Here is a 27,968-nt window from a genome sequence, read left to right on the forward strand (position 1 = left end):
AAATAGTTATTCAAAATAAAAACACATATGATTAAATTGACACATTCTTTAAATATAACATTTTATTTCTCTTTCTTTTTTTCCATCTAACCTTAAATCGAGTCATATAGAAAAGCAGTGCAATACCACAGGTCTGCACAAACATAAACTGGAACCTCATATCAAATTTATATGTATTTCCCCCCTTTTTATATCAATATTTATTTAATTGCTGACACCCAGACTACATTAGATTAGGTTCTGTACAAGACCTGTAACATTCTGGTTGTAGGATCATCTACTGGTTTAGATGATCCTACAATAAATGTAAAGGGGACATTTTTAAATATTTCATTGCTTTCATTTTGACCCCAGACTACTTTGGGTTTCTTCAATTTTCTACTCAAAGTCCCTTTTAATTGTTTTTATCTCTTCGACCACCTGGAATCATTTACAGAAATAACTTTTCTTAGCTGAAGTAGAGTTTGCTCTTTAATGAAAGAGCAGCACAGAGCCACATGTTCTCTATTTTTAATGTGAAATAAGGATCCACATCCATTTAACATAATGAAGTAAAAAATAACCAAAGTTAAACTTGCAACACTGTTGGAAAATGTGCTGACAAGATTTTTTTTTTCTTTTTTTTTTCATCTCTGAGAATAGCACAAATATTCCAAAAATGCTGAGATAAATGTCCTGAGAACAATTAGTCTTCTACATGTTAAAAGGTGTGATAACAATACCACCACCCCCAACAACAAAAAATATCGCCAATACACCCAATTTGTTACTCAAGCTGTGTCCTACTCTTAGATACAGACTACAAGTTTTCTACAGCACTCTGATTCTCACAAGTCAAATAAAGCAAAATAATAGAATTACGGTACATTTAAAGGGTTTTGTCTGAGCAAGAAAGTACGGATAAACACAGAAGTGAGTTTGTCCTTGAATTTACTCCATCAAAAAGAGATAAAATACTAAATAAAGTGAGTAATTAATGGGCACTACATTGGTAACACTCCACAAGCTGACACTCTACATTCATATTTGGGTCTTTCATTGGAAGTCTTACTTTCTTCTAATTTCTTCAGGACTTCTACACCTTCAATCACTCGACTAAAAAGTAGAAAAAAGAAATTTAATCAGAGATAATATATATCATCACTTGGTGATTCACTTAATGACTACTGAAACAAGTTTGTGACACAAACCCAAAGGCAACATAGGTTTTGTCCATCCAGGGTGCCGGCTGCAAGGTGATGTAGAACTGGGATCCATTGGTGTGGGGACCCTTGTTGGCCATTCCCAGAGTGCCCCGTTTTGAGTGGGAAATAGCAAAACTTTCATCTGACAGGTGAGATGGTCACATGTTGAGGTGGTACAAACTATATGAAGTCACTAATTCCATCTTCAGGAATTGTTGGTACCTTCAAAAGTTGGTCCATAGATTGACTCGCCCCCATCACCTCTACTATTAGGAGAAATATCTGCAGAGTAAAATGGAAAGTTAGACAAAGCCAGTGACATTGGACACACTCATGTCAAATATATTTTAATCCAAGAAGTAAATTGAACATTTTATGCATTTTTTTTCTTTGTGCCACAAATCCTAAAATCAGACACCCATGTTAAAAGGTATTCATTGCATAAATAGATCTACATCATTTAACTTCCTGCATGTAAATGAGTTTCTGAATTATGTAATCCTGTTATACATGTCCTGAATATTAACGAGGCACTTGAAAAGTAAGAGGTGACAGAGTCGGCTCTTAGAGCACCTCCACCTTGCACCCAGCCGTTGGGCACAATGCGATGAAACAGAGAGCCCTTGTAGTGGAGTGGGAGGCCACTCTCCGACAGTCCCCGTTCTCCTGTGCACAGAGCCTCAAAGTTCTCTGATGTCTTTGGACACACATCGGAGAACAGCTGAGGAGAGACGACGCAACATGCTGTTCTGTATTAGTCACTTCGTTTTCTTATATTTACATTCTAAATTGTTCAATAATGTCAAACGATAAGGTTCGTCTTTAAAAGTAAAATTTGATCGAAAAGGTTTTACCTCAAAACATATCCTCCTAGGATCCTCTCCTGCTACAACAACATCCAGGAAGACAAACTTGTGCTAAAATGAAAAGAATGGAAGTTTGACTAACAACAACAACAGGCAATCACAGTTTTAACTTTTAAACAAACTCTTCAGATTTATGTTAGGGGAATTTGCCACCTTGAAATCTTAGGTATGGCAATAATTCACACATTGTCTGAACTCAATACTAAGCACAAAATTTCTATGCAAGGATGAAATACTCGAACAAGTGCTAGTAGCAATGAAGAACAACGGATAAAGACATGATACTCACTCTGAACACTGATTACTTGTATTATTTTAGAAATGCAAAACCAACCAGCCATCCATCGATATGTAATCAGTCATGCACTGACTTTACTGCATAAAAAGGAGCTGAATTGGTTCCAATTTTGTTTTCACTGTTCAACATACACTGATGAAAAACTAAGAGTCCTACGCTATCAACAATCTTTTTTTTAAACATCAGATATGTCTAAAGGCGATAAGGCATTCACTAAATAACTTTCAATCAGGGTTTCCAAGCTTCTTATCTTATCAGTTGGTTTTGCAACCATAATACCATTAAGTCCTCTTCAGTACTAAAAATAAACTCAGCATGAGAAATACTGAAACATTTGAACAGATACTGAAAGGACCATAAACGAGGTGAAAAAGTTAAGGAAGTGACCTGTAGCAACCTGGAATGGTGAGTTTATGATCCACCAGCAACAGCATATAAAGCCAAGCAGGGTTACACATAATAATAGTAAATAATAACAGAGTCTGTTTCTCAGAATAAAGTACAAAACAATGAAGGAACTCATATTTACAATTTATTACTTCAGCAGTATTGTGGAGAGAATGAAGATTGGAATAACGGGTTGGAATACTGCTAACGTTATTATATTTTATTAAAATATAATTTAGATTGAAAATCTACTTTTCAAGAGATGGAGAAGTTCTTCAAGAGATAGTCACAAACTTACAGAAGTAGTATCTTAAAAACACTCAAACCACACACAAATAAAAAGGATTTTTAATGATCCCATCTGTAAGCCAAAGACATTTCTGATCTTTGATTGCTAAACAGTTCCTGGAAACATGAACTTCAGCTCAATGCATTAATTACTGTGCCTAAATCTACCAGCAGATGCTAACAACAATTCTCTAGAAGCAGGCTTCCTGTAGCCACGTATTACTGAAAAGTGAAACTGATTGTCTCAGTACACTTTATGTCTTCATGTTTCTCTACTGTGAGTCTTCTTCTTTTAGTGGCTCATTTATTTTAATGTTCTACTCTGAGACAAAATTTAGAAGTGACAATATATAGGATCAGACGCGAGCCACTTGCTTGCAGACAGCATATTTCTTGCCTACAAAATAGCATAAATAAATAGCATGCATGTTTTTAGATGGCAATTTAAAAACATCTAAAAACATGCTTTTTTTTTAGATGCCTATATTTGTTTATGAGTTCTTGTAACTGTGGTGTCAGCCTACTCCAGTTTTCTGAAGGTGTTTGGCATAGTACTCCTCGGTGATAGCCGTATAGAAATCCTCTGGATGAGCGAGGGTGAAATTCCACTGATTCTCTGCCCAGCTGGCGAGTTGCTTTTCATTACCGAGGAGAACGCCATTAAGGAAGCATATCACATTGCTGGGATACTCCCACACATCACCACGCAGCTCCTGAAATCACAAGTTCACAACAATAGCCGTGTTGTGAATCAGCATTTTAGAATAACAATGGCGTCAAACTGCAGCGAGATCATATCTGTGGTAGGGGTGCAGGATCACAGTCGCAAGCTTTGTCCACGCTCAGTTGTGTGTTATTTATAACAATATTTTTCATCACATACACTGGCATTAGAAATGTAGACAGTAAATAGTTTTATTTCTAAGAAGTGCTAACACTTTTTAATCATGCTATATTTGAGAAATAGTGTTTTTCTTTTATTAATCACAGGGTTTGAAATGCTTAGCTTGTTTTACCAGTCTTTGATTGGTTTGAAATGTCTGATGAATTGCTTATTGTGTCATATTTCATCCAGGATTTTCATAGAAAATCTGTTGGAAGTAATTGACCAGCAAGAGGATATTGAGGGGAGTTGAAAGGATCATTAGAGTTGACCTACTTTCTCCCAAGGATCTGTTTCAGATCCACTGCAGTAATATTGCACTCGAGATTCTCAGAAACTCCCCACACCTTCTCTAAGAACTTTGTGAACTTCTTTCAAAGCACTATTTTATACTATTGCACATATTTTATATTTTTATTTGTTTTGTTGTTTAACTGGTTCATTTTAACTTACGCTGATCTGTTCAAGTTCGTATTTATTGTATATTATTACTGATTTTTATCAGTAATAACTGTATTAATCATTTTTGCAATGATTTGTACAGTTCCTTCATATTTAAAATGTTCACTATTGCATTTCTCAATGCCCACAGGTATTTTTTTTACAATATGTTTCTTCCAGCTTTGCACAGGGAGATTGAAACTTTTATCCATTCTTCTTATTAAAATAGATCAATCTCAGTCAGACTGAATGAAGAGTATCTATGAATACCAATTTTGACTGTCATAATGAACACATGAATATGCTTCAATTTAAACTACCACATTGCAGCTCTCCCTATATCTGCAGAGGCAGTTTCCTACTGGAAGCCTCTAACACACTGTCTTTCAGATTTGACTTGTATTTAGCTCCATCCATTTTCAATTCTGACCAGCTTCCCTTTGGCTCCTGAAGAGAAGAATACCCAAGACATGATGCTGCCACCACCATGTTCCACAATCAGCTTATTGCTTTATAATACAATCCTGCTCCGTATACAGTCTCAGACCCGACCTTTCTGGTGTGTTTCTTGGCCTCCACGATGCTGGCTGCACTGGATTAAGGGAATTAAGAGGATTGAAAGACTGCATGCCATACTTTTCACATGAGATTTTTTAAGATTTATTTATCGTTTTCTTTTCGGTCGACAGTTTTTACTTTAGCTTGTGTTCTTTCTGAATAATTTGCTGAATGAAATAACCTACCCGTTTCTTCTTGCATAGGTATTCATGCCAGTCAAATTCAAGAAGTGGCACAATTACTGGATCCAAAAGATCATCAGGAAACTGTTGTTTGAGTCCCTACAATGACAGAGGTGGAACTTTAAATTAATTAAATCAACAGGAGGAACATAATACACGCGTCATTTTACCTCGGCTATACTTCTGGCAGCATGGAAATTTGGGTCTTTAATTACGCCAACGATTTCTATTTGCGTTTGTGAGGCCATTGATAAACTCCTCAGCGCATAAACAATCTCTGAGTATCCATAGCAACAATCTGTGAAGGCGCATGAAAATGACGTCTCGCTGTTTGAAAATCAGGCTTCGATCTGCTTTGTGGCTATCTTTCCTACTCTCCTTCAAGGTTCGTATGAAAGCTTTAATAACCACAATATACCGAAGAAGGATTTATATTTAATCATTTTATTAAATTGATATTTTGCATATAATCTATGTAAGATGTAAAGACAGTCGTCACTACAGAAAGGAAGCGTAAGAAAACAAATTGGGACGCAGCCTAACGGAGGCGGCGCCAGTGTTTGAAAACTTCGACTTGCCAAGCTGTTCCGTGTTCCTTTTTTATTATTATTTTTTTTTTATTTTTATAATTTTGTTTATCTTCTTAACTTGATTCCATTTTACAAGCATTAATCATGGGTGTTCACGACTTGTGGTCCATCGTTGAGCCCGTCCGAGAGGCAGTGCCGTTGTACAGTTTGAGCGGAAAGACTCTGGCGGTAGACCTGAGCTTATGGGTCTGTGAGGCTCAGCACGTCCAGGCCATGATGGGCAGAGTTACGAAGCCACATCTGAGGTAAATGTTCATGTATTGTTCTTAAAAGAAAAAAAAAAACTTAATTAGAAAATTAGAATATTTTGTTTGACAGACCATAGCAGCTTATTTTACCCACTCTGATTCCTCACAGGCGTTTCGATGAGCAGTTTTTTTTTTTTTTTAAAGAGACCATGCATTTTTTCACACTGACTATAAAAGTACATCTGGGTAATGAATTATGTTCCACTCAAGAATCTCACAAATTATAAATGGATTGAAAAAACAAAAAGATGTACTGAAAGAAACTCCCCAGAAAGTTCAGCTTTGTGTGTACTTGTCTTGATGACATCACAAGAGGCATAATAATTAAGCTGATCAGATGACATTAGAAAACACTCTTAACGAAAGACAGTCTGGGAAGATATTCCACTGTAGATTTTGCAACATTTGAATTTCCATGCCTGAGTTTGAGGACAAAAATTAAAGTACAGCCACATCGTAAGAAGTGAGTTGAGGGATGATTGGTTCCATATACTTATATACTTAAATAGTAATATCTATTAACATTGTGTATTATTAACATTGTGTATCTATTTTTTGTCTTATGTTTGTGTATTTAGGATTTAAGATTTTGTTTTTCATTTTTATATCAGCCTGTTTTTACTAGATGTGCAGCACCTTGGTCAACCTTGCATTGTTTTTAAAAGGCTGTATAGATAAACATGATATGGTACGGTAATGTAATTTGACCCTATAGTGACACTGCATTCAAACTGAAGTAGGCACGGTCACTATAACATTCTCATAGTATATAATAGGTTTGAGATAATAGGTTTGAGTAAAAACACCACAGTACCACTGTATGTACACAAACTTAAACTGTAAATGTATAAAAATGATCTAATAGCTTTTAATTTAAACAGAAAAGCTACAGTATTTTTTATTTTATGTACCAGAAACCTTTCCAAGCAGATTGACTTTTGTTGTGAGGGAGAAGTGTAGCAACTTTTTCCTAATTTTACTATAGCTTCTTCAACAAATTTTCTTGAGAGCTATGCAGTGATCCCATATGTGGTTTTAACATTTTGCTGCACAAATATGTAACTAAAAGAAACACATTTTAACTAGGAATTTTGATGAACTATGTACCAATTATGTGGGAAAAAAACAAGAAAATTACAAATGGCTATTTTTTTTTGTCAGTTGCCTTATGTGATGTCACCAGGAATGTGTGCATTGAAGTTTGTTTTTAGAAAGGTAGATTTTATCCTGATGCAACAAAATGACAAATAAAAACAAATTATAACTTGATCTGTAGCTATCAAACTAATACAAAATGTGAGTTTTATTAATTTAACAGAAAACTCTGTGTTATAAGTAAAAACCAACGCAATGCTGTTTAACGTGCAGGAATTTATTTTTCCGAGTGTCGTCGCTCACACTGATGGGGGTGAAGCTCGTCTTTGTCATGGAGGGAGAAGCTCCCAAACTTAAGTCAGAAACGATGAGCAAAAGGACAGAAATGAGATTCGGAGGATCCAGAAAAGCCCATTCCTCAAAGTCATCCACAACTACCAGCAGAGGGCGCTTTAATGCTGTGCTACGAGAGGTGAGTCTTTCTAATAACCGACTGTAAATAATTTTCCCCCCCCAGCTCTTTGTCAACCTCTGTGTTTCCTACAGTGTGCAGAGATGTTGGACTACCTGGGTGTGCCATGGGTGACAGCAGCTGGGGAAGCAGAGGCCATGTGTGCTTACCTGGACTCAGCAGGGCTGGTTGATGGCTGCATCACCAACGATGGAGATGCATTCTTGTATGGGGCTAGGACGGTCTACAGGAACTTCAATATGAACAGTAAAGTATGTTTCTGGAAGTTAAGAGAAAACCGTGGCACACGTTGGGGCTAAGATCTCAATAAGACTACACTGAATACTAATGTTCTGCTTTTGACAAAATCAATACATGCCAGTTTGACATAATAAGTCAGCTTATAGATTAATCATATATTATTTATTTGCAGTTAGTGTGGAGTATTAACAAAAAGATCAATTACATGATTTTGTGTCATTCTTGTGGTTACAAAATTCTCATTTGCTGCTTCATTTTGTAGACAGTAAGAGATTCCTCATTATTGTAGAAAATACCCTGTCATTTACACTCCTAATCCTAATCCAGATGGAACTGATGTGTCAATTTTTGACTTTATTTGTTCTCCCAGGACCCTCAGGTCGATTGCTACCAGACGTCTCGAGTGCAAACTGAGCTACACCTGTCAAGAGAGAATCTTGTTGGCTTGGCCATTCTCCTCGGTTGTGATTATATTCCTAAGGTAAAGAAAACACAGCTTAAAATAGTTACTTCAGAATAATATTTCTAATTAAATTTCTATTTCTTAATGTACATTTTAATGGTTCCCTCAGGGTATACCTGGTGTTGGCAGAGAGCAGGCCTTGAGGCTTATGCAGACCCTGAGAGGACAGTCACTTCTACAGAGGTCCTGCTCATATGGTTGCTAATATGTATGTTACATTAACTAGGGTTGTAGATCCTCAGGAAATCTTATTCTTGTCACTAAAGGTTCACCCAGTGGGAGCAGGAGAGTCCTGACGTGCCCGTCGGAGTTGCAAAGAAAGTTCCTCACTGCAATTTATGTCGACATCCTGGTGAGCAAACCAAAGCGGCAGTGACTTGTCTCACACGTTGCTAAATTAAAGCTATTTAATCTGCCATGTTAAAATATGCACGTATGTGAGAAATTTCAGGAATCAACACTGGTTTCTCTTTGGCTCTCAGGCTCAGCTAAGGCACACGAGCGTGGCGGCTGCGTGCTCTGTGGCAGTCGGCGATTCTGCCAGCCTCAGGACTTCGATTATCGGTGTCCGTGTGACTGGCACTGCTACGAACAGAGCCGCCAGGCATCGTCTCTGGAGGCAAACGTCAGGAAGTACGCGTAGTTTCAAAAAGCTGGTCGAAACCATGAAAATCTAAATGTCGATTAAAAAAAATTTTAAAATTAACAGGACTGAAAAAAATGCAAATAGGAGAAGAGAAATCATAAAGTGAACATGTTGACTGGATTAAACGAATATTTACATACAACAGTCTGTCAGAAAAGGTGCATGAAGAATTGAAATGGGCTTGATCTTTGCCATATAAGCCACCTACCTTAATTCAGTCACACATTTTCCCACAGCAAAGGGAAATTTATGAAAATTTCAGACTTAAAATATTTGAATTGAGAACTTTATCCAACAAAGACACATTTTACGCACAAACAATAAGATCAATTATTATGACAACAATATTTTAACATTCATAAACTGAAAGTACTTTTGACTCGTGAATTTAAATTTTCCCAAATGTTTATTTATTATCTTTTTTAATATAGTGACATAATTTAGTGGTGTACTTTGAGTCAAAGTAAAGCACTGTGTAATTGTGAGAAAAATGAAAATTGATGCATGACATGTCTTTATTTTTTACATTTAGCCTCCTTTATGTTGATACCCCTAAATAAAACCGAGTTCAATCAACTGAATTTGGCTCACAAACACCACAGTTGGTCGAAGATAAGCTTATTGGTTCTTGTGCATCTAGATTCACAAACTGTAATAGATTTAAAACAAGATTTTATGTGCTAGACTAGTATGAATGTTTACAAATATAAATCTAAAAAGTTTGGCTGTTGGGGGGAAACGAAGGTTTAAAATGTCTATGATCTTTTCTTTTATATTTTAGAAAAACTCTGGCAAGTCAGCAGTTCCCATTTACAGAGGTTTGTGTATTTTTAGTTATAGATTTTTTTTAGTTTTTCTTCTGCTTTCAGTAACACCTGAAATAATACTTGAACATTTTATTCTAGATCATAAACGAGTTTCTGGTTTCCAAGGATAAACCTGTGGCACATTTTAAGAGGAGACAGCCAAATATTCTGCTGATGCAGGTAAAGTGTTTTTACATTTTTCATTAATTTAAGCGCCTCTTGCTGCCTTTTGTGGACGTGAATTAGAAAGCTTGCGTCTGGTTTTCCGTAGAAATTCGCTTGCGAGAAGATGGAGTGGCCAAAACACTACACGAGTGAAAAGGTCTTGGTCCTGATGACCTACACTGAGCTGATGAACAGAAAATACGGAAGAGACGTGCCCTCTCAAATCATGCCTATCCGGTAGTCTTATGATACTTTTTAAAAGCTGAAAAGCTGCATTATTGTGATAATATTACTGTTTTATGTGCTTTTCTTTAAAATAACGTATTTTTCGGTAAAAGAATACTGAAACCAAGGGTGAGGAACGCTGTTGCTTGCTTTGAAGTCATCTGGAACACTCCAGGTCAGTTACAATCTTCACTTCTTACCTGAATAAATGACCCCTTGTGTTTAATTGGTCCTCTTCGTGGCTCGTTATATGCTCGGGGAGTGAACCCCCCCCCGCCCCCCGCTGGATTTGTGAGCTGGTGACACGACTGCAGCGCTAAGTTGGGGTGCAGGGCGTTTGTCACCGGGTTGTCTGTTAGTGACTGGCTGTGAGGTGGGGTTCAGAGGTGACAGATCAGTCACAACAGCTTCTAGGTGCTAAACCGGCTTCCTCTCTGAGCTGGGAAGTCTGTCAAATCAAAGCAGACATCACTAACAAGCTTGTTTGACATCACTGACCTGAGAAAGTCTCAACGAACTGACTCAGGTTGCAGATTTTTATCGTGTGTAACAGAATACTTTTAAATACAAATATAAGTTGTGTTATTTGAATTGTGGTCAAATTGTGGCAGGTATGTCTCAATTGCACAGACTATCAGGGAAGTGGCCCCAATGTTAGATTCCATTTAGTTTATAAAAGAAATGTAAATAAATAAAGGGCCATTTTAAATAAGATATTTTAGGTTTTTTAAACAGAACTTCTTAAATATACTTGTGACAAATCTTCAGATATGCAAACAGACATGATAATTTATATGTATGGCAGGTTTGAAATAGTTTTTCTTTTGCAGTATTCTGATTATTTGTTCACAATTCAAGGAAATTGAGACCATATTTGCTGATTTCACTTTCCTGTTTCCTCTGTAATCTGGGGGTTTGGTTGAAGTGATGCAAAAATAATAAAATATATGTTTTGAGGTGAATTTTATTGTGTTTTCTGCTTTGGGTCTTTCATATGTTATTGACTAACATTTTAAAATGTATTTTTTAGTCATTATTGCAGCAATTTGATTTCTGTTTTCAATTTGAGATTTAATTTCTTGGCATTGAACCTCTTCAAAATTTCATGCTTTATTGTTGTTTTTTTCCTGGTGAAGATATGTTTCCTTGGACTGTAAAGCTATCACTTTGCATATGTAGAATGTTTTTTTTCCTTAAAAAAAGACTTGCAACATTAAAACTGACACTTATTGAGGAAAAGTATTAGAAAATACATGAGTAGTTGTAATCTGTGGTGAGGGATGAAAATAATAATTGAGATTCATTAAAAAAAAAAATTAAAACTAAAGGCACAAGAAAGGACCATAGCTCTTAGTTTAGTTAGCCAGACATAAGACTAACATGTCCTAAGCTAAATTTCTTCCTGTTTTCTGCAGAACATTTTGTGTTTCCAGAGGAACGACCCGCAGAGGACCAACATGAGGTGAGGACGGTGGAGGAAGAGTCGTTGTTCCGTGTGGCTTTCCCGGAGATCGTTGAAAGCTACACAAGAAGCAAAGCTCTGCTTGAAGAGAACAAAACTAAACGTAAGACACCTATTTTCACCTTAAATAGATCCCACTACATGTTGTTTTCAGTGAAATAGTTATTTAATAAGGCACTTGCATTATCTCATTTTCCATAAAAAGCTCCCCTGCTGATTTGACAAACTTCCCAGTCGATCAAAGCTGTTTGAAGGTTTTACATGTGTTTTTAAGGCTCTCGCTTACAGCAGCTCTAACACCTGAAAATGTAGAGTTAGCAGCTCAATCACTTCACACCAGAACCTTTAATGCAGCCAAAAAGTGTCTGCCTCACAGGATTTGCTTACTTACTTTCTTTTCTTTTTTTTTTCTTTTTTTTGCCACCACAGTAATCATATGTGTTTATTTGCTTTTATCCCAAATTTTAAATGAAATTTGACATGTCTACATAATGACAGTTACAATTCCTGGTCAACCTTTTATTTTAGAGACAAAATGAGACAAATACATAATGGACATGAGCAAATGTATAAAATATACTGCTACAGGAAACAGGTGGCAGTCACAGTAAATGAACTGTTTGTTCATATCTCACACTCAGTGGTCCGTTTTTAAAATTCAGTAATTGAGAAATGTTTATTGACAGTGTCAGAAATATCCAATTGTGGCCTGTTAAACAGAAACACCAGGAAAGTCCTCTGACATTCCTGTCTCTCTGTCTCTCTTTTTTTTTTTTCTTACAGAGAAGAAAGCGAGACGGAAAAAGGAGAAACCATCTGATGGTTCTGCTGGTGTCACAGATCTCTTGGCTCGGGTGACGCTTCAGACGTCCTCAGAGAACAGGTCCACTCAGCCACAAACTCATCTCCCTTCCGACTCAAGCTCCGAAAAAACAGAACTGATCATTTTAGACTCTCCGGCGAACCGTAAGCAACACAGGAAAGAAAAAGAAGACGGTCAAGTCCACGAAACTCTGCCTGACGTCGAACCAGAGAGCGCTTCACCTTCTGTCTCTGCCGTCATTGACGCTCTGCATCTCAGCGATATCGACTGGGATGCGTTGTCTTTCACTTCCTCGCCTTCCTCACCGGCGGTCCAGGGTGCAGAGCCTGGGAAAACTGATGAAACGCAAGGTGCAACCAAACGGCCAGAGCTCTGCTACACCGAGTGTCCTCTGAGAGACAGAGTCCTCATGAGGAACGCAGACAAATCTCTGAAAGCTGCAGCTGAGGTTTCAAAACATCTGAACTGTGAGTTGGTCATTTCTCACGGAAAGCAAACTGGGAAAATGTCCAGTGGAAGTAGCAGTGAGGGCATCGCGTTGACTGGCAATGAAAAGGAGCCACTAACAAACAAAATCCAATGTATGTTAAAAGAAAGACTTCAAAGATCAAAAGAGCCAAAAATTCTGCCATGTGATTCTCAAAGTAAGACAAAGGAGGAATCTAACGGACATGAAAAGCCTCCTCCGAAATCTAAATTTGTCAGAGCTGCTTTGTCTTTGTCCTCTGCTCCACCACAGAGATGCCACTCTGACCCAGGACAAAGAGACAAAAAGAGCAGCAGCAAGAAGACCGTCTGCATGAGCGCGTGCTCATCCAGCGAGGACAGCGACGTTGAAAACCGGCAATCTGGACCTCAACGTCGACCAAAACTAAAACCGGCAGACAAAAGTATAAGAAGCTTAATATCCGACTTCCCTCTAAAGCCAGCCTGCAATCAGGTTAAAGCTGCTAATCCAAAGACTTCTCAAACGCTTCAGTTAACTGGACCAAAGTCACAGAGCCATGGGGAAAATGTTGAAAATGAAACACCTGCATCGACGAAAAACAGCCGTCAGGATGTTCAAACAGCTAAAGTCAGTGATGATGAGATTCTCCAGACTCCTGCTTCCCCCGTCATCGTGGTAGACGGTGATGATTCAGTGATTTGTAGTGACAGTCCCCTGCCACTGGCTGAGAGACTGAGACTAAAATTTCTGAAGTGAGCATCCGGTTTTGTCGTTTTGAAGGGTATTTTTTTTTTTTACATTTTATTCACATCCTATTTTTTCGTAAGTAAATAATTTCTTTCAGTTTTTTTTTTTTTGCTTTTTGAAAAGCAAAATGTCGGAGGGTAGGCTCAGAACACTGTGACCCAGTTTGAGTTTCATTTGTGTGTTGTGTTTGAAAATAAACTTAGAAGATTTATTTGTATTTTTGAAAAAGTCTGGAAATTGATTTATTCCATATTCATTGTGTAAAGAACTCATCCATAAAGTCAACCTGCCCGAACTCATGCATGTTCAAAAATGCTTCTCTTGGGAAAAAAAAATTAAACAAAGTTACAAATCTTGCTCTAATTATGTTTAATGCATAAATCTAAAATCACTGCCTAAAAACATGATTCTAATGCATTCTGTAAAAGCATCAGTTATGATTTTCCAGATCAGGATACATGTGGAAAAATATTAGGATTTCTTTCAGACCTTTTTCCTGCCCTATTGTCTAAATCCACCCATGCATCTCTTTTGTTCTTCCATTCATCACTTGACTTCTGTGAATGTATCATCCACTATTTTTCATAATTTCTGTATCATTTTTACTTTGAAAAACTGAAATGTGAACCATAGTAACTTGAATGTGGGGTTCGGAGAGGAAACAATTCAAGCTGAAAAACTTTTTTTTCCTTTATAAAACACAAGTTGTCCAAAGACATGTAATAGTTGCTCATCTTGTTTTCTTTCTCTGACTGCTCTTGTTTTTTTGTTGTTGTTGTTGTTTTTCCCCCAGCTGAAGGAAGCAGGGACAGAAGATGCTGAAGCCACTGTTTTTAAAACAACACGGCAGTGTTGTGTCCCCTTGATCCTGAGTGAGGGCTCACACCTTCTCAGACATGAAAGGTCTGGCAGAAGTTCTGGTGACAGCTGCATCCTCTGCCCAAATAACATCCCGGCAAAAAGAGTCTTACAGATTTCAACTCAATTCCCTTGGAATCAAAGTTTTAGAATAAGTAAGAACGACTGTCATCTTAAACAATATCCACAGTTTAGAAAACGGCACACTTCAAGGTAACTTTTCAAAAAAAAAAATTTTTTTTTTAGGTTTCTACACAAGGACAATAATTGGACCGTAGCTGTTTATCTATCCTGGAGAATTAAACTTTCACGAATAAAGTGATGAGCTCCAACGTGGTGTTTGTTTGTGTAGTGAGGACACACGCAGGGCTGGCTTGTCAGAGCGGTGTGAATGCGTCAGGTGAAACGGCAGTCTTCATTAAGACACATCACATCAAACTGATAATTGTCGCTGTGCAGACTTTAGAGTAATTTCCCACAGAAGGAATCTAATTATTTTTCTTTCGATCACATTAACCGCCTGTTTGGCCTTGTTCACACCACGGTGATAACGAACCACGTCCCTTCGGGAAGGTCTCATTTTGGCACTTTAGTTGTTCTTTGAACTTTTTTTTTTTTTTTTTTTTTCTGAAGTTGTGAACCCATAAAGGTCCGGAGATCTGCTTCTATATAAAACGCGTTTGGCGAGGAAAAAAAAAGAAAAAAGAAGAAGAAGAAGCTCACATTCTCTCAAGCCGCCTGTCATCCTCCTCGCTGTGCAGTAGTCTGGATTTCTAACATGGACCTGGAAGATGTCACGGCTTCTATTCTATCTGATTGGGAGATCCTTGAGAGTGCCTCTGGAGAAAATCCGGAGTCCGTCTGTCCGGAGTCCCCCCTGGATTCTTCGCTGTGCTCCTCACCGGAGATTTGCTTCCCCATCTCCAAAGAGGAGATTAAGGATTTATCCTTTGGCTGCGCCGGACGCAAAGAGACTCCGCCGGGGCAAAGGCAGAGCAAAACAAAGATGTCCGTGAAAAGGCGCATGAAGGCCAGCGAGAGGGAGAAGATGCGGATGAGAAGCTTGGCAGAGGCTCTGCACCAGCTCCGCGACTACCTTCCGCCGGATTACAGCAAGAGAGGCCAGCCCTTGACCAAGATCCAGACGCTTAAATACACCATCGAGTACATCAACAAGCTCTCTGACATCCTGAGCCATGCGTAATGGACGCACCGTGGAGCGCTTTTACGCAACATGCCATCGCTCATCTGGACCCCTTTTTGAACTTAGATGTTTCACTTTTCATCATAATAACTTTGAGGTCTGTCTTACTTGACAGTCTTTTGGGTTTTTTTTTTCTTCTTTGCTGTAAATATTGCTTGGGCACTTGGAAAGTATTTGTATATGAGGCTGCCCCTTTTCTGGAATTGTGAATTCAGTTTTTAGTTTACAGTCTAGGCTATTTAGTTGTTACTAGAATAGAATGAGCTTGGCCAAATTATTTGCTATTATTATTTTTTTGCTGAACAGATATAAGAGAGAACATATTTTTCCAATGATTTGAATCCCTTAATTGTGTTTTGTTCTAATGTTCACGTTTTCTTGTTTGCAAAGCCATTAGTTTGTGTTTGTGTGAATAACAAGGCTGTTCAAAGTATTTGAGTCACACAACAGTTTTTAACAACACTAGCTGTTGTGTTCACCCTTTCTTCCTTGTTTGTTGATAAGTTTTAAATAAAAATAATTTGTTGAAATTGTGGTTCAGTTCAGTTATCCAGACGTCATTATGAACTCGGGATCTGTCTTAGTTTGATCATTTTTCCATTCTCAGTTTTTGTGATTTTTATGTAGATATTGTTTGTTAATATTTCTGTAAATATTATGGCAAGTTCTTTTTAGACAAATATGTTTCTCATTTTCCTCCTCAGATTTGATAGAGCTGTAGATGGTATAAAAAACAACGTTGCTATTTTTGAAAGAAAATTTTACTCATCGGATTTAAGAAAAAAAGCATAATTTTCAAATCCTGATTTAATCCCTTATTTTTTCTTTTTAATGACAGAAATAGTGTAAAAGATGTTAAATATTGTGTTGCTATGAAGTGCAAATATATAAGCTGAGTTCAGGTTAACAATTTCTAAATGCTTCTGAAACAGAGAGGACACCTTCATTTTGAGCCGATCCTCTGTAAGTATTTTTTGTATTTTTCCCCTGTTTCTAAAATAATTAATTTTCGAAATATTCAATGAAAATATCTATTCAACTTGTGATTCAATGTGATTCAGTATTATACAGGGAGACAATTGCTTTCACGTCAGAAAATTCTGCCAATCAAAATAAAAATATTTGGAAGGCAGGTGGCGATCAGCCAATCAAAATCAATTCTTATCCCAATGGGCGGGACTCTAACCCTGACGTCTCTCACACAAAGAAATCTCAACCTAGGATGTCTGGCGAAGCCGCCATTTCAAAACGCTTAGGAATTATAGGACCTGTTGGAAATTTTCTATACCTATATTTTTATTTTTCTACCATATTTTTATTTTGACTAGCAAGTAGAACATTTAATACCCTTTTTAAAAAAAAGAAATATATCTTTCCTGTACGACCAATAGGGGTAAGTAATGTCTCCTATTTTCATTTGCCCGAAGCAGTAGAAATAATTAGAAATAACAGAAACGCCCCTTTTCTGCTTAGCTTTAATTGTGCTCATTACACACACAGTGTTTATTTTTTATTTTTAATTGGGGCTACTGTTCATAAAATGTTTAGAAATTTGCTCCATAACATAGAAGACATTGACTTACTTAGTTAGGGATTTTAGCTAATTCCAGGAATTAGCCAGAGCCTTTCAACGTTTTTTGGACAGTTTAATCCAACCTCTTCTGACCAGGTGATGGTATTATATGTTGCCACATATTGTGAGGTATTGTGTAGCATATTATCTGAATCCAAGTCGTGTTAGTTGCTGCAGGATAAATATTACAGGCTAATACTGCACCAGCTGCCCGTTAAGATCAAGATAAGAATGCTTCCATTACGTTCGAGGTGTCCTCTTGCCATAGTTACTCTACTTAAAGGTTACATTTTTATGTCATGTATTTTTATTAGCCAAAAACCAACTAATAACAGCGGTGTTTAACACTTGAATCTAACATACCAGGCGTATTAGCTCATAGATATAGACAACGAGAAATATTCTTGTTTGCTATTAAAAAAGGAGCAACAGTTAAGTGTTTCCCTTAATCTGGAAGTAAAAACTATAAATTTGTCGTGTGTTCTGTGTACCATAAAGCAAGGCTCAAGACTTCAGAAACTGTACCGTACATTGTGTACAGTAGAAGCCCATTTAGGTCCTGGAATAATGTTATTCCTGAAGTAATCAACAATACTTCTATAAAAAAAAGATGTGAAATAAAATGGGCTTATAATAATTTCTGGTATGTTGTTTTTAAATGTGTAAATCTATGTGTTGTATTGCATTTCGTTGATAGTGCTGAGCAGTAGGGGGTTCTCTTTGTCAGATGATATTTGAATAGGGTTCAGAGACATTCTGGGAAAGTATGGAATCTGATTTCCATGTCCATTTTCCAGTATGGGATACAAATATTGAATACAAGTAGATACTTTTAGATTTTTTTTTCCCTGTCCTGTTGTCTAACCACACATCTATCAGTAATGCTTCCTCTCTCCATCCATTTGTCCATCTCATTATTAATCCATCCACCTTTGCAGATTAGTGTTTAAAGATTGGTATTCATAATTTAAATTAACTAAAACAATAACAGTGATAACTCTTGAAATTTGAGTTTGGAAAATGTGTAGGAAATTGTTTCAAATAAAGACAGCCACTCCCTAATCTTCCTCATCCATTATTTTTGTTATCAAACATCGAGGCTCTTTCCTGCTGAAATACAAACAAAGTTATTATAATTCAGCCTCAGTTTGGTATCTGGTTGAGGTTCTTGTGGACAACCAACCTCTCAGATTACAGGATCATCTGGTCACACTGGTCCACTTTGGATCAGGAGTCACCCTGATGATATATTTGTACATTATCTCTACAGTAAGTCTGCCAAAGAAAGCATATTTTATCAGATTGTTTTTGGGGTTATTACTCATTTTATAGTAATCTCTGAATATAAGTTTAATGATGACCTCTATTTTTTATGATATATGCATAAAAGTGGCCCATTTTTTCACTTATGTTAATAGTTCTCTGCTACTCTAGCCAGCACATGCCACAGCAAATTTATGAGCACTTCCTCATCACTATCTAACAAAAATGTTATTAAAAAAAATAATAAATCAGTAAAATTAGACGTTATCTGTCTTTATCCTGCTTGATTACCTTGTAGCTGCAGGGGACATCTAGAAATTAGATGGATGATTACCTTTTCTTTTGTTCTAGACCAGGGGTCCCCAAACTTTTTCCTGCGAGGGCCACATGACTGTTCCATTTGCTGATCGGGGGCCGGTCTTAGTTTTTCGAGAAAGAAACCTTAGAAAAGTTTTGTGGGGGGGGGTGGTGGAGGGAGAGTGAAACTGAGTGTGTGTGTGGGGGGGGGGGGGCATTGGATTACTGCCGATGACATATTCGCGTTTGTAGATAGATTTTTACCCAGAATTAAAATGGAAAAAAACCGTGAGCGAAACGGTTACTGGTACTGACTAGTATATATTCCATTGAGGGAAACTAAGTTTCATATCTGCTCAAGAGCTCCCCTGGTGGTTGAAGAAAAATCCACATGTGTATGAAAAAAAACACTGAATGCTCTCTGGTATTGTTCAGGGGGCCGGACCAAATGAGGAGGCGGGCCGGATTCGGCCCGCGGGCCGTAGTTTGGGGACCCCTGTTCTAGACTTTAATTATGAGGCATACAGTGTTCTTGAACAGTAGGTGTATTGTTTTAGATTATTGTGGCTTACTTATCTTTATTAATCTATCTGATATTAACATTCAAATTAAGATAAATAATCACCTTTGTAATGGTAATTGTCCTGTCTGACTGTTTTCAGATGGATTCAGACCCTGAACAGAATCCCAAAATGTCTAAGAATGAATCCCAGAGAGGTTCAGGTGACTTCAATTCCAGGTCTGTCCTGTGACGTCTTTTAGACTTCTGCTATAGTTGTGAAGACAACATGATCAGCTAGTGAGACCTTACAGCTATCTAGAAGTACATGTGTGAATGCACAAAATGGCATTGCTTTCTGTAGCATTTAACACACACTAAAGTATCCTATTCTGATGTGAGCACCGTCATCTGTAATATCTGACATGGTTGATATTCAGCAAAAATACTCTACAAATTCGTTTTACAAGCTACACTGAGCAAGCATTACTCATCAGTGGTCTTTTTATCTATAAATGGATCACTGCATAACAACGCTCAATGCCTCAAACATAAAAATCTTTCTCGTCATACAAAACTTTCCCATTTTCAAACCAAAGGACAGCTTTTTCTGTTATGATTAAAAAAAAAAAACATGTAGCTGTTAACTATAAACGTTTGTTGTAAATATGAAGCACTATATAATCTGAACTGGAGGAGTGGCTTCTGTCTTCCTGTCGCAGGGGACAAGGATCCAAAGGCCGTGGTCGTGGGGGCCGTATGGGCCGAGGCGGTATGCGAGGGGGCCGAGGCGTAGTCAAAGCTTTTGGTCCACCAGGACGTGGGAGAGGCCGAGGGAAAGATAGAGCCATGAATGGATTTGGACCCATGAGGTATTCATTTGGATATGTTTACAAGTGTGCCCAGAGTTTTGTACCATGTACTCTCTCCAGGTGTTAGTGGACTGTTTAACTCTTTTTGTTTGATACGTTCCATGAGGGGAGTAGTAGTTGACCCTATGCCTTTCTGTTGCAGAGGAATGGGGAGGATGCGACCTTATCCAGACCTCAGAGGCCACCGTGGGAGGGGAGGACCAATGGGTATGGGTCCTCCACCTCCTCTCCCTCCTCCTCCCCCTCCTCCTCCGCTTCCTCCCCCTATGCACTTCCGAGCCTCCTTTCCACCCTTGCCAAGGTAACTTCCTGACACTGTTTTATACAGTACATAAATGTAGTTCAGCTTATGTTTTAGTGTCGATTCACATCATCATCTTCAGGTACATTCCAGACAGATGGGTCCAACTCATAACTTTAATCCAAGTTTTTCTTTTTTTAGATGACTCTCCAGAATCTTTGTATTATTTCTTTTCAAGCTATTTTTGGCAAATTATAGAAATATCACACACTCCTCTGTTGTTGCTCGTTCACTTTTTTATAGTAAAAGTTTTGGTATTTAAGTGAGCTTAGATTTGTTTCCACAATGAACAGCTTCAAGAAATGATCTTATTTGTTCACCGAAACATTCATGGTTTTGCTTGTTCTGTTTTTTTAAAGGCATGGACCACCTCCACTCCCACCTCCATGTCACCCTGGTTTCAGAGGGCGCCCACCACACCCACGAGGCAGAGGCATGCCACCACCTGGCCCTCCACGCCACTTCCTCCCTCGCGGACCAAGAGGGTAAGACTTGTTTCAGCTCTAATTTACACCTTAACTCGTCGCTTCACATTTATTCCCTCTTTGTTGTCATACTTATGAGATCCTTTACTCCCTGTGGGACCTTTTCCTCCCAACCTGTTCCAGTGTTTAACTGGTGCTAAAGCATGCTAAGTTTATTGTGCTTCCACTGGCACAGTCAGGCAGTCAGGCAAAATTGGGACCTTCAGTTTTGTTTTGTTGTTGATTGGTCAAATTAAAAAGAGTAAAATACACAAAGTATTCACCAACAGTGCAGAGGTAGTGATGCTAGGGCATCTTTTTGCGAGGATCCTGGAATAATAACATTAGTGGTTAACACTGTGATTCCACTATGTAAAAACATAATAAAACGGGAAGAATCAAACTTTAACTGGATGAGACGTCTATAAAGACATATTGACACAACTGTGATTTGGCTCTGCGGTGGTGGAGAAGTGAAGCTGCTTTTTTACAACCCCAGTTAAGAACTGGCTGTAGCACCAGCCATCCTTTTCAACTGGAACCTGTTTGGTGGAAAAGCCCTGAGTAAAGATTCTAACGTCTTCTTTTTCTCTTAAACCTGCTTTATTTATAAATTTAACTTGCCCAAATCTTTTTTTTTATTTATTTGATCATATACTATAAAAAAAATGACAGCATTATTATATATATATATATATATACACAGTATATATAATGACAACAAACCTCCAGCTAGTTGTTAATTGAGTCTTTAAAAAGAAACATAGAAATTTATTACCATCATGAAGCCAAGCTATTTTACCAGTGCATGACTGACGGAACTGAAAAACGCATCTTTTGCTTCTCACATGTACAGAGTTGATTGAGAATAGTTTAGAGATGGCTGCTCTTACCAGAGTTTGCCCCCTATTGGCCAAAGCCAAGTATCCAATGTGTGATTTTATCCTTTTACACAGCTACCACAATGGACCGGTCTCTCCTCCGCCTCACCCCCCACCTGGCAGAGGCCAGAGGTGGCCAGGCCCCCCTGGTGGCCACCGATTTTAACACAGTCTGAACTAAAATCTATAGAATGACTACCTGTTATTGCAGGACTGACCTAAAATGGAGGAGGGAATGAATCGTCCCTGAACTATGTGTCATACAGCATTGAATATCTATAAAACAGTCTGTGGCCAAGTATCATTGGTATTGTTTTCTGGCGAAGAAAGGAAACTTACTTGTTCCACATAACATGATGCATAACTTGGCAATGTGAAAGCATTAACACATTGTGTTGCTCATAAATAATGTTGGCACTGCAGAGACTTTGATATTGTCAAAAGCTGTTCGTAGTTGAACTCGTTGTTCTCAAAGAGGAAAAAAAAAATGTTTCGTAAATGTTCTGTTATTCTTGTCACCTGTTAGCCTTAACATTTTTCCTGATTTCTAAATAAAGACTTAAAAAAATGGTGACACTGTATATTTAAAGGTGGGAGAAGAGGGAGAAAAAAGTGCTGTACCCTCAAGGATTAATGTTACACCCTGGACCTCCCTTGTATTTCCTTTTGTTACATCAAGATAGTTATGTATTATGTCTCAAAATAGTGCAACAGATATTGTTAAACACTTGCTCATTTTGTCAAGTGACAAGGCGACATTGAATTTGTCAAGTATTCGTGAATATTTACTTTTATAATATCTTAAGTGTGCAGCTATTTTAAGTTATGAGTACTGCTATTTGAAAGATTCATGTTGTTTCCAGCAATCTATTGTGAAATGACACTAAAGCATTATACATAAATAGTATACTGAAGAAATTTATACAGTAATTCCATTTTATTTATATTCACTTTAGTTAAGTAGAAGTTACTCTTTACTCTGTTTTAGTTTTTGAGGTGTTACTTCACTATTCATTGTAATTAACATCACTTTTGTGAACCTGTGAATGTGTTTTATGAAAACGTTTCAGATATGAGATAGTCGTGAAAGAAAACAAAAATAAAACAAAAAATTAATAAACTCTACTTCTGCTTATTTGTTATTCACAAACAGGTTTGAGAGTTTAAGGCGATTTTCTTGTCAGTGCCTTGCAAAAGTCTGTCACGTTGCAACCACATACTCCAATGAACATTATTGGGATTTTGTGTGGTAGACAAACACAAGGTAGCATACAATTGTGAACTGGAAAACAATGCTTGATTTTCAAACTTTTTAACAAATAAAAATCTGAAAAATGTGGATGTCCAGTAGTTTTCACCCCTCATCTGAATAAACCCATTTTCACTGGAACTGCAGTCTTTCATGGTACGCTCCCACCGTTTTTATTTTTTTCCCACTTTCTACTTCACAATTATGTGCTACTGTTTGTTGGTGTGGCATAAAATACTACATATACTTCAGAATTTATCACAAATATGAAAGATACGAATTTCTTTGCAAGACAAAATGAGTCACATTTTCAGTGCGAGCCTATATTTTATACTTACTTGAATATATTTTATCCATGTAACTTCAGAGATGAACTTTATGAATGCTTAGATGGAAATATTTTATTCACTTTTCCGGTAGGGAAAAAATTGTATGTAATGTAGCACATACATGTATTATATCATCACATCTGTTTATGTGGTTCAGCTTAAGTTGCAGTTACGGGCAAAATAAAAAAGAGAATCAAATATGTCTATATATGCTATCTGGAGAGTTTTATAAGAGGTGTGTTTTTGAATGCTAATGTTACTGGAGGACGAAGGACCGCTTCAATATCAAGGCTTTGAAATGCTCATGTCATGATACAAGAATCAGTGGTAGCATGTCTAAAAGGAGGATATCATCCCGAAAGGATAAACTCACTGAGATGAGTAAGCACTATACATTTTCTGGCTGTTTTAAGAAAAAAAAGATATGCTGTTACATTCATGTATGCTGTAAATGTGATCAGGGTCCTTAGATGATATCAGCACTGTAATAGCTCTGGTCTTATTTCTCACTCAATAGCTTTTGAAGTTTTGGCATCTAGTTGTATCAACAAATTACTAAAATAAGTGAAAATATATTTGGTTATCAGAATGTCACATATACAACATAAGCTCTTTATCTCTGTTCATCTCTGAGCCCTATTTAGGATGGCTAATTTCTTCAAATAAGACAAGCATTGCTCAATTGAAATCATATGATTTATTTAATCCAAACAAGGACTTTTAACCCTCTTCTAGATGAGTGTTTTTATACTTCCAACCATAGAGATGCTGCAGAATGATTAACTTCTTCTGCAGACCCAAGGGCGGTATCAAATCCAGGTGCAGCCCCCTCACATCATCTGTTTATCTCCATCTCTTCAGCTCTTTCAGCAGTTTTTTGCTCTTTTTTCCACCTCTGCAGTCCCCTCTCATGTCTCTAACTGTGGTTGATTATAACAGACTGACTGTTGTTGTCTCCTGAAGGGGGGCACACAGTACAGTTAACCTCCCTGGCCCCAGGAGCCCAGACCCTCCCTCACATCCCTCCTCTCCTTCACCAGCAGCGTGACACCTGAGAAAACGCGACGCCTCAATTGACAAGGTGAGCCTCGTCTTGTGTCTTTAATGCCTCTCCGACAAAGAGAGATTTTTTTTTTCTTTCAGGACAGAAGGCGCAACTATATTTGAGTTTCATCACATATGGAAAGATGCTAAGTATTTATGGGTTAAACTCCTATGCTTCAGTGCCTTTTTTTATTAAATAAAGAGGCATCCCAGTAAAGAAAAGCACACTGATGGCTTTAAGCTTTATGGAGCTGCACAGAATATCAAATTCTAATTGTCATCTCATTGTGTGCAGTATTGTAACTACAAAATGCTGTTTAGATGTAATATTTGGAATGGGCGTATTTTAAGTGCCATGCATGCAAATTCTGCATTTCAGGAAAATGCAGGTTGATCGTGTGAAACAATACTATAGCAATTATATGCTTTTCTGATATACACACACCGTATTTTCCGCACTATAAGGCGCACCTACAAACCTTAAATTTCCTCAAAAGCCGACAGTGCGCCTTATAATCCGGTGCGCCTTATATATGGACCAATATTGAGCCACAACAGGTCTAGCAACTATGGTAAGCAGCCGCCAACTTCATTTTCGCCCATAGAAGAAGAAGCGTGCGGTGCATGCTGGGATAGTTGTCAGAATGCTGGTTTGTTAATAAAGTTTTACTGACCTATCTACCTACCGACAGTCTAGAATCAGGTCGTCTGCAGGTCATTTAGCACCACTTTCTCCATGAACATGCTGTGCGCGAACTGAGAAGGGTGACCATCGTCTGGCCACGCCCCGGTCCAGTCGCAGGAGGCTCTCCTAACCGACCGGAGTCGGACTGTTTTGTTGACATTCACCTTAGTGCAGCTCTATCTAGTGGATGCATAACGTAACTCCAGCCTCTACTGTAGCGTCTATTCTATGCGCCTTATAATGCGGTGCGCCTTATATATGAAAAAAGTTTTAAAATAAGGCCATTCATTGAAGGTGCGCCTTACAATCCGGTGCGCCTTATAGTGCGGAAAATAAGGTATGTAAAGTTAACATGATCTACAAAGGTGACCCATTCAAGAAAAAGCACCACTGCTAACTTGATAATTGAAACGCAGTCTGTTCAGATGACCATATTGCCCTTATGTGCCACTGAAAATGGGCATTAAAAGTTGGGAAAGGTTTATATACACAGGTGTTCATAAATCCAGCATTTATCATTTTATTTATTTCAAATTTATAAATCCCACTTTACATCATCTAACCAGTTGTCCAAACTAAAAATGTTGACACTTTGCATGTTTAACATAGATAATAAGCAAGCTATGTTTTAATTCTCTCATGTAATGTCAGTTATTTAAAGTGTGCATGTTATTTTTCATTACTGCTAAAAAGCTGCATATTTAGAACTTTGTACTGTGATGTCTGTGTGCCAAGAATTTAATAAACACACACAAAAAAATAAATGTGTGCAGGTCTTTTTTTGTATGCGAGTGTGATATAAAGAAATTAACAACTTCAACAACAAATAATCAATGTATTATATCAACATCATAACTAATACAAAACACGCTTCCATGTAAGATTTGATTCAGAATTTTATTTAGAAATGAATGTTTACACACAGAAATGAACCAAACAACAATGACGTGTTTAACACATTAATAAATGGGTACAAAATATGAAGCTAAGGTTCAGTAATCTGCTATGTTTAGAAATATTACAGCATTACCTGCGTACAACCAGTTACACTTTTTCCAGTAAAGAAAATGCATTAGATGACCTATTTACTGGATTTGTCATCAATAGGGTGATCTTTCCACATGGGTTCAAGGATATGATCTGGAATCTTCTCCATAGCGGTCTGAAATGTGAACAGAGGAAAATAATTAAATATCATGTATAAATTATTAAGTCTTCGTAAACGATGCTGTTCTACTGGTTCTTCACTTCCTTACCTTTGTCACCTCCATGGCCACACCCTCAGGGAGGTTCCTCTGGATGTATTCAAGGTACACTTGTGCTGTGCAGCCTGTAACATGCAGTAGCTAAGAAGATGAACACAATAGTTATTAAAATCACTGCATTTTGTCACCGTTCATGGTTGAATTTTGCTTAACAACTGAAGCCTCCACCTCAATAGAACGGTAGTGTGTCCTCATCTCATACTGAACCCTGTGCTTCTTGTAGATGTGCACTGACTTCAGCAATGTCAGTCTCTCTATATCCTTGGGAGGCTCAAAACTGGTAGAAAAGAGGAGTAAAAATCTTGATGTTACAAGGTGTATAATACTTGAATGAGCTTTTGATGTCCTGCCACTGAGACTCACACTTTGCCCATAGTGATGCCCAGCTCTTTAGCCGCCATCGTGGCAAAGAACTCATAGCTGTCCAGCACGGCTCTGTCATGAGCCTTGACCAGAACAACCACCTTCTGGAAGAGAGTGTCGGGCTCGTCTGTGACAGTGATCTGCATAGAAGACCACAAATTACAGATTTAACACCATCACTCTTTGGTAGAAATATTTTTATAATTAAGTTGGATGTTAAAATACAGAAAAATGCCACTTACTGTAAAAGGTGTTGAAGATAAATATGCGGCTGTGTGGAAGAAAGTATTGGGTCTCTGTAGCAATTCGAACCTGCACAGAGTGAAATATTACAGCTGTATTCATTATAGAGGCCTGATTAAAATCTCAGAACTAGTATTGATTTTAAAGCTGCACTAAATAGGCACATCAAATGTGTTTTGAATTTTACTGACCTTGATTTAAGTTAAGATAACTCTTCAATACAGTTTTCAGGTATTGCTGCAGATTCATATCTGTTCTTTTCATCTATTTCTTTTGCCTAAATATTGAATACTTGTTTTCATAGTAATGCTTCATATTTTTCCCTTTATTTCTCATTTCCAATGTCCTTAAAACCTGAGAAATGTATACAACTTAACAAAAGAAGCTACTCAAAACTTTAATATAACGATAATTGCGTTTTAAACTGTTAAAATGTAGTAACATTACTCATTACTGTCTGAAAGCCAGCACAGAGTAAAATAAACTTACCGAGTTTGACTGCATTTCCTGTGATTGGAACAAGCTCCCAAACCTCTCGGTCCCTGTGAACAATAAAGTTAATTAGGTACAAATGTATATATTGACATTCATGATGTTGAAGGAGCCACGAGTGACCGAAATGGGGGATTCGAGGACCATTTTTATCAATCCAACGAACAATAATGTTTCTTAATTATTCAAACAGGATATTTAAAACAAGAAATGTTATCGTTAACATACCAACTGTGAAATTCCACCTAATATTTTAACTAAAGAGAATAATTCCCGTCTGACAACCAAGGGCGCAGCCATGTTTAGTAAGTAGTAAAAAAAACAAAAACCCTGCAATTTTTTTTTCTTTCTGCACTGCCCCCTTGTGTAGTGGAGCATACACTACATCGCCTGATTGACAAAAAATAAACAAAAAAAACTTGTCAATGCCATCTTCATTTTTAGCAACAATTTTATGAGCATTACTTTATTCAGAACATGATTCATACAATTGAATAAATTAAAAATTTCAAAAGCTACTATCATCAATATTTGGATTATATTTTCTAACATTCAGTTTTAGCTCATTA

At 37.5% G+C, this 27,968-nt stretch overlaps 5 protein-coding genes across 9 annotated transcripts; 3 read left to right on the top strand and 2 right to left on the bottom strand.

Moving 5' to 3' along the window:
* Positions 1-913: 913 nt before the first annotated feature.
* On the bottom strand, positions 914-5,353 carry ppil6 (peptidylprolyl isomerase (cyclophilin)-like 6). Of its 2 annotated transcripts, none has more exons than XM_016669329.1 (8): positions 5,258-5,353; positions 5,091-5,186; positions 3,548-3,736; positions 2,039-2,101; positions 1,764-1,905; positions 1,407-1,466; positions 1,191-1,326; positions 914-1,095 (listed from the first exon to the last, which is right to left on the bottom strand). In XM_016669329.1, the coding sequence occupies exons 1-8, from the start codon at positions 5,333-5,335 to the stop codon at positions 984-986; spliced, it is 876 nt and encodes a 291-aa protein (XP_016524815.1). In that variant the 5' UTR covers positions 5,336-5,353; the 3' UTR covers positions 914-983. The 2 variants fall into 2 exon arrangements, with proteins under 2 accessions (XP_016524815.1, XP_007547939.1); XM_007547877.2 differs by having other exon boundaries at positions 1,758-1,905.
* Positions 5,354-5,386: 33 nt separating this feature from the next.
* On the top strand, positions 5,387-13,880 carry gen1 (GEN1 Holliday junction 5' flap endonuclease). The gene is made up of 14 exons (XM_007547040.2): positions 5,387-5,472; positions 5,754-5,922; positions 7,294-7,492; positions 7,567-7,743; positions 8,103-8,213; positions 8,305-8,378; positions 8,462-8,547; positions 8,678-8,828; positions 9,623-9,659; positions 9,747-9,827; positions 9,919-10,049; positions 10,151-10,212; positions 11,453-11,602; positions 12,283-13,880. The coding sequence occupies exons 2-14, from the start codon at positions 5,762-5,764 to the stop codon at positions 13,524-13,526; spliced, it is 2,664 nt and encodes an 887-aa protein (XP_007547102.1). The 5' UTR covers positions 5,387-5,472; positions 5,754-5,761; the 3' UTR covers positions 13,527-13,880.
* A 424-nt stretch (positions 13,881-14,304) lies between these two features.
* Positions 14,305-16,081, top strand: msgn1 (mesogenin 1). Its single transcript, XM_016669347.1, has one exon. It carries the CDS (start codon positions 15,154-15,156, stop codon positions 15,577-15,579), a length of 426 nt encoding a protein of 141 aa, XP_016524833.1. The 5' UTR covers positions 14,305-15,153; the 3' UTR covers positions 15,580-16,081.
* Positions 16,082-16,788: 707 nt separating this feature from the next.
* Positions 16,789-24,785, top strand: LOC103134687 (basic proline-rich protein). Of its 4 annotated transcripts, none has more exons than XM_007547071.2 (6): positions 16,789-16,972; positions 19,375-19,451; positions 19,934-20,083; positions 20,226-20,384; positions 20,744-20,869; positions 24,271-24,785. In XM_007547071.2, the coding sequence occupies exons 2-6, from the start codon at positions 19,375-19,377 to the stop codon at positions 24,353-24,355; spliced, it is 597 nt and encodes a 198-aa protein (XP_007547133.1). In that variant the 5' UTR covers positions 16,789-16,972; the 3' UTR covers positions 24,356-24,785. The 4 variants fall into 4 exon arrangements, with proteins under 4 accessions (XP_007547133.1, XP_007547124.1, XP_007547142.1 ...); XM_007547062.2 differs by lacking the exon at positions 24,271-24,785 and adding an exon at positions 21,805-23,490; XM_016669356.1 differs by lacking the exons at positions 16,789-16,972; positions 24,271-24,785 and adding exons at positions 17,002-17,248; positions 21,805-23,490.
* Positions 24,786-25,914: 1,129 nt separating this feature from the next.
* Positions 25,915-27,739, bottom strand: mrps10 (mitochondrial ribosomal protein S10). Its single transcript, XM_007547089.2, has 7 exons — positions 27,628-27,739; positions 27,397-27,449; positions 26,907-26,976; positions 26,665-26,804; positions 26,470-26,578; positions 26,293-26,382; positions 25,915-26,198 (listed from the first exon to the last, which is right to left on the bottom strand). The coding sequence occupies exons 1-7, from the start codon at positions 27,697-27,699 to the stop codon at positions 26,118-26,120; spliced, it is 615 nt and encodes a 204-aa protein (XP_007547151.1). The 5' UTR covers positions 27,700-27,739; the 3' UTR covers positions 25,915-26,117.
* Positions 27,740-27,968: the final 229 nt, after the last annotated feature.

Source organism: Poecilia formosa, unplaced genomic scaffold (assembly GCF_000485575.1).
Source record: "Poecilia formosa unplaced genomic scaffold, Poecilia_formosa-5.1.2 Scaffold1, whole genome shotgun sequence".
NCBI classification, from domain to species: Eukaryota; Metazoa; Chordata; class Actinopteri; order Cyprinodontiformes; family Poeciliidae; genus Poecilia; species Poecilia formosa.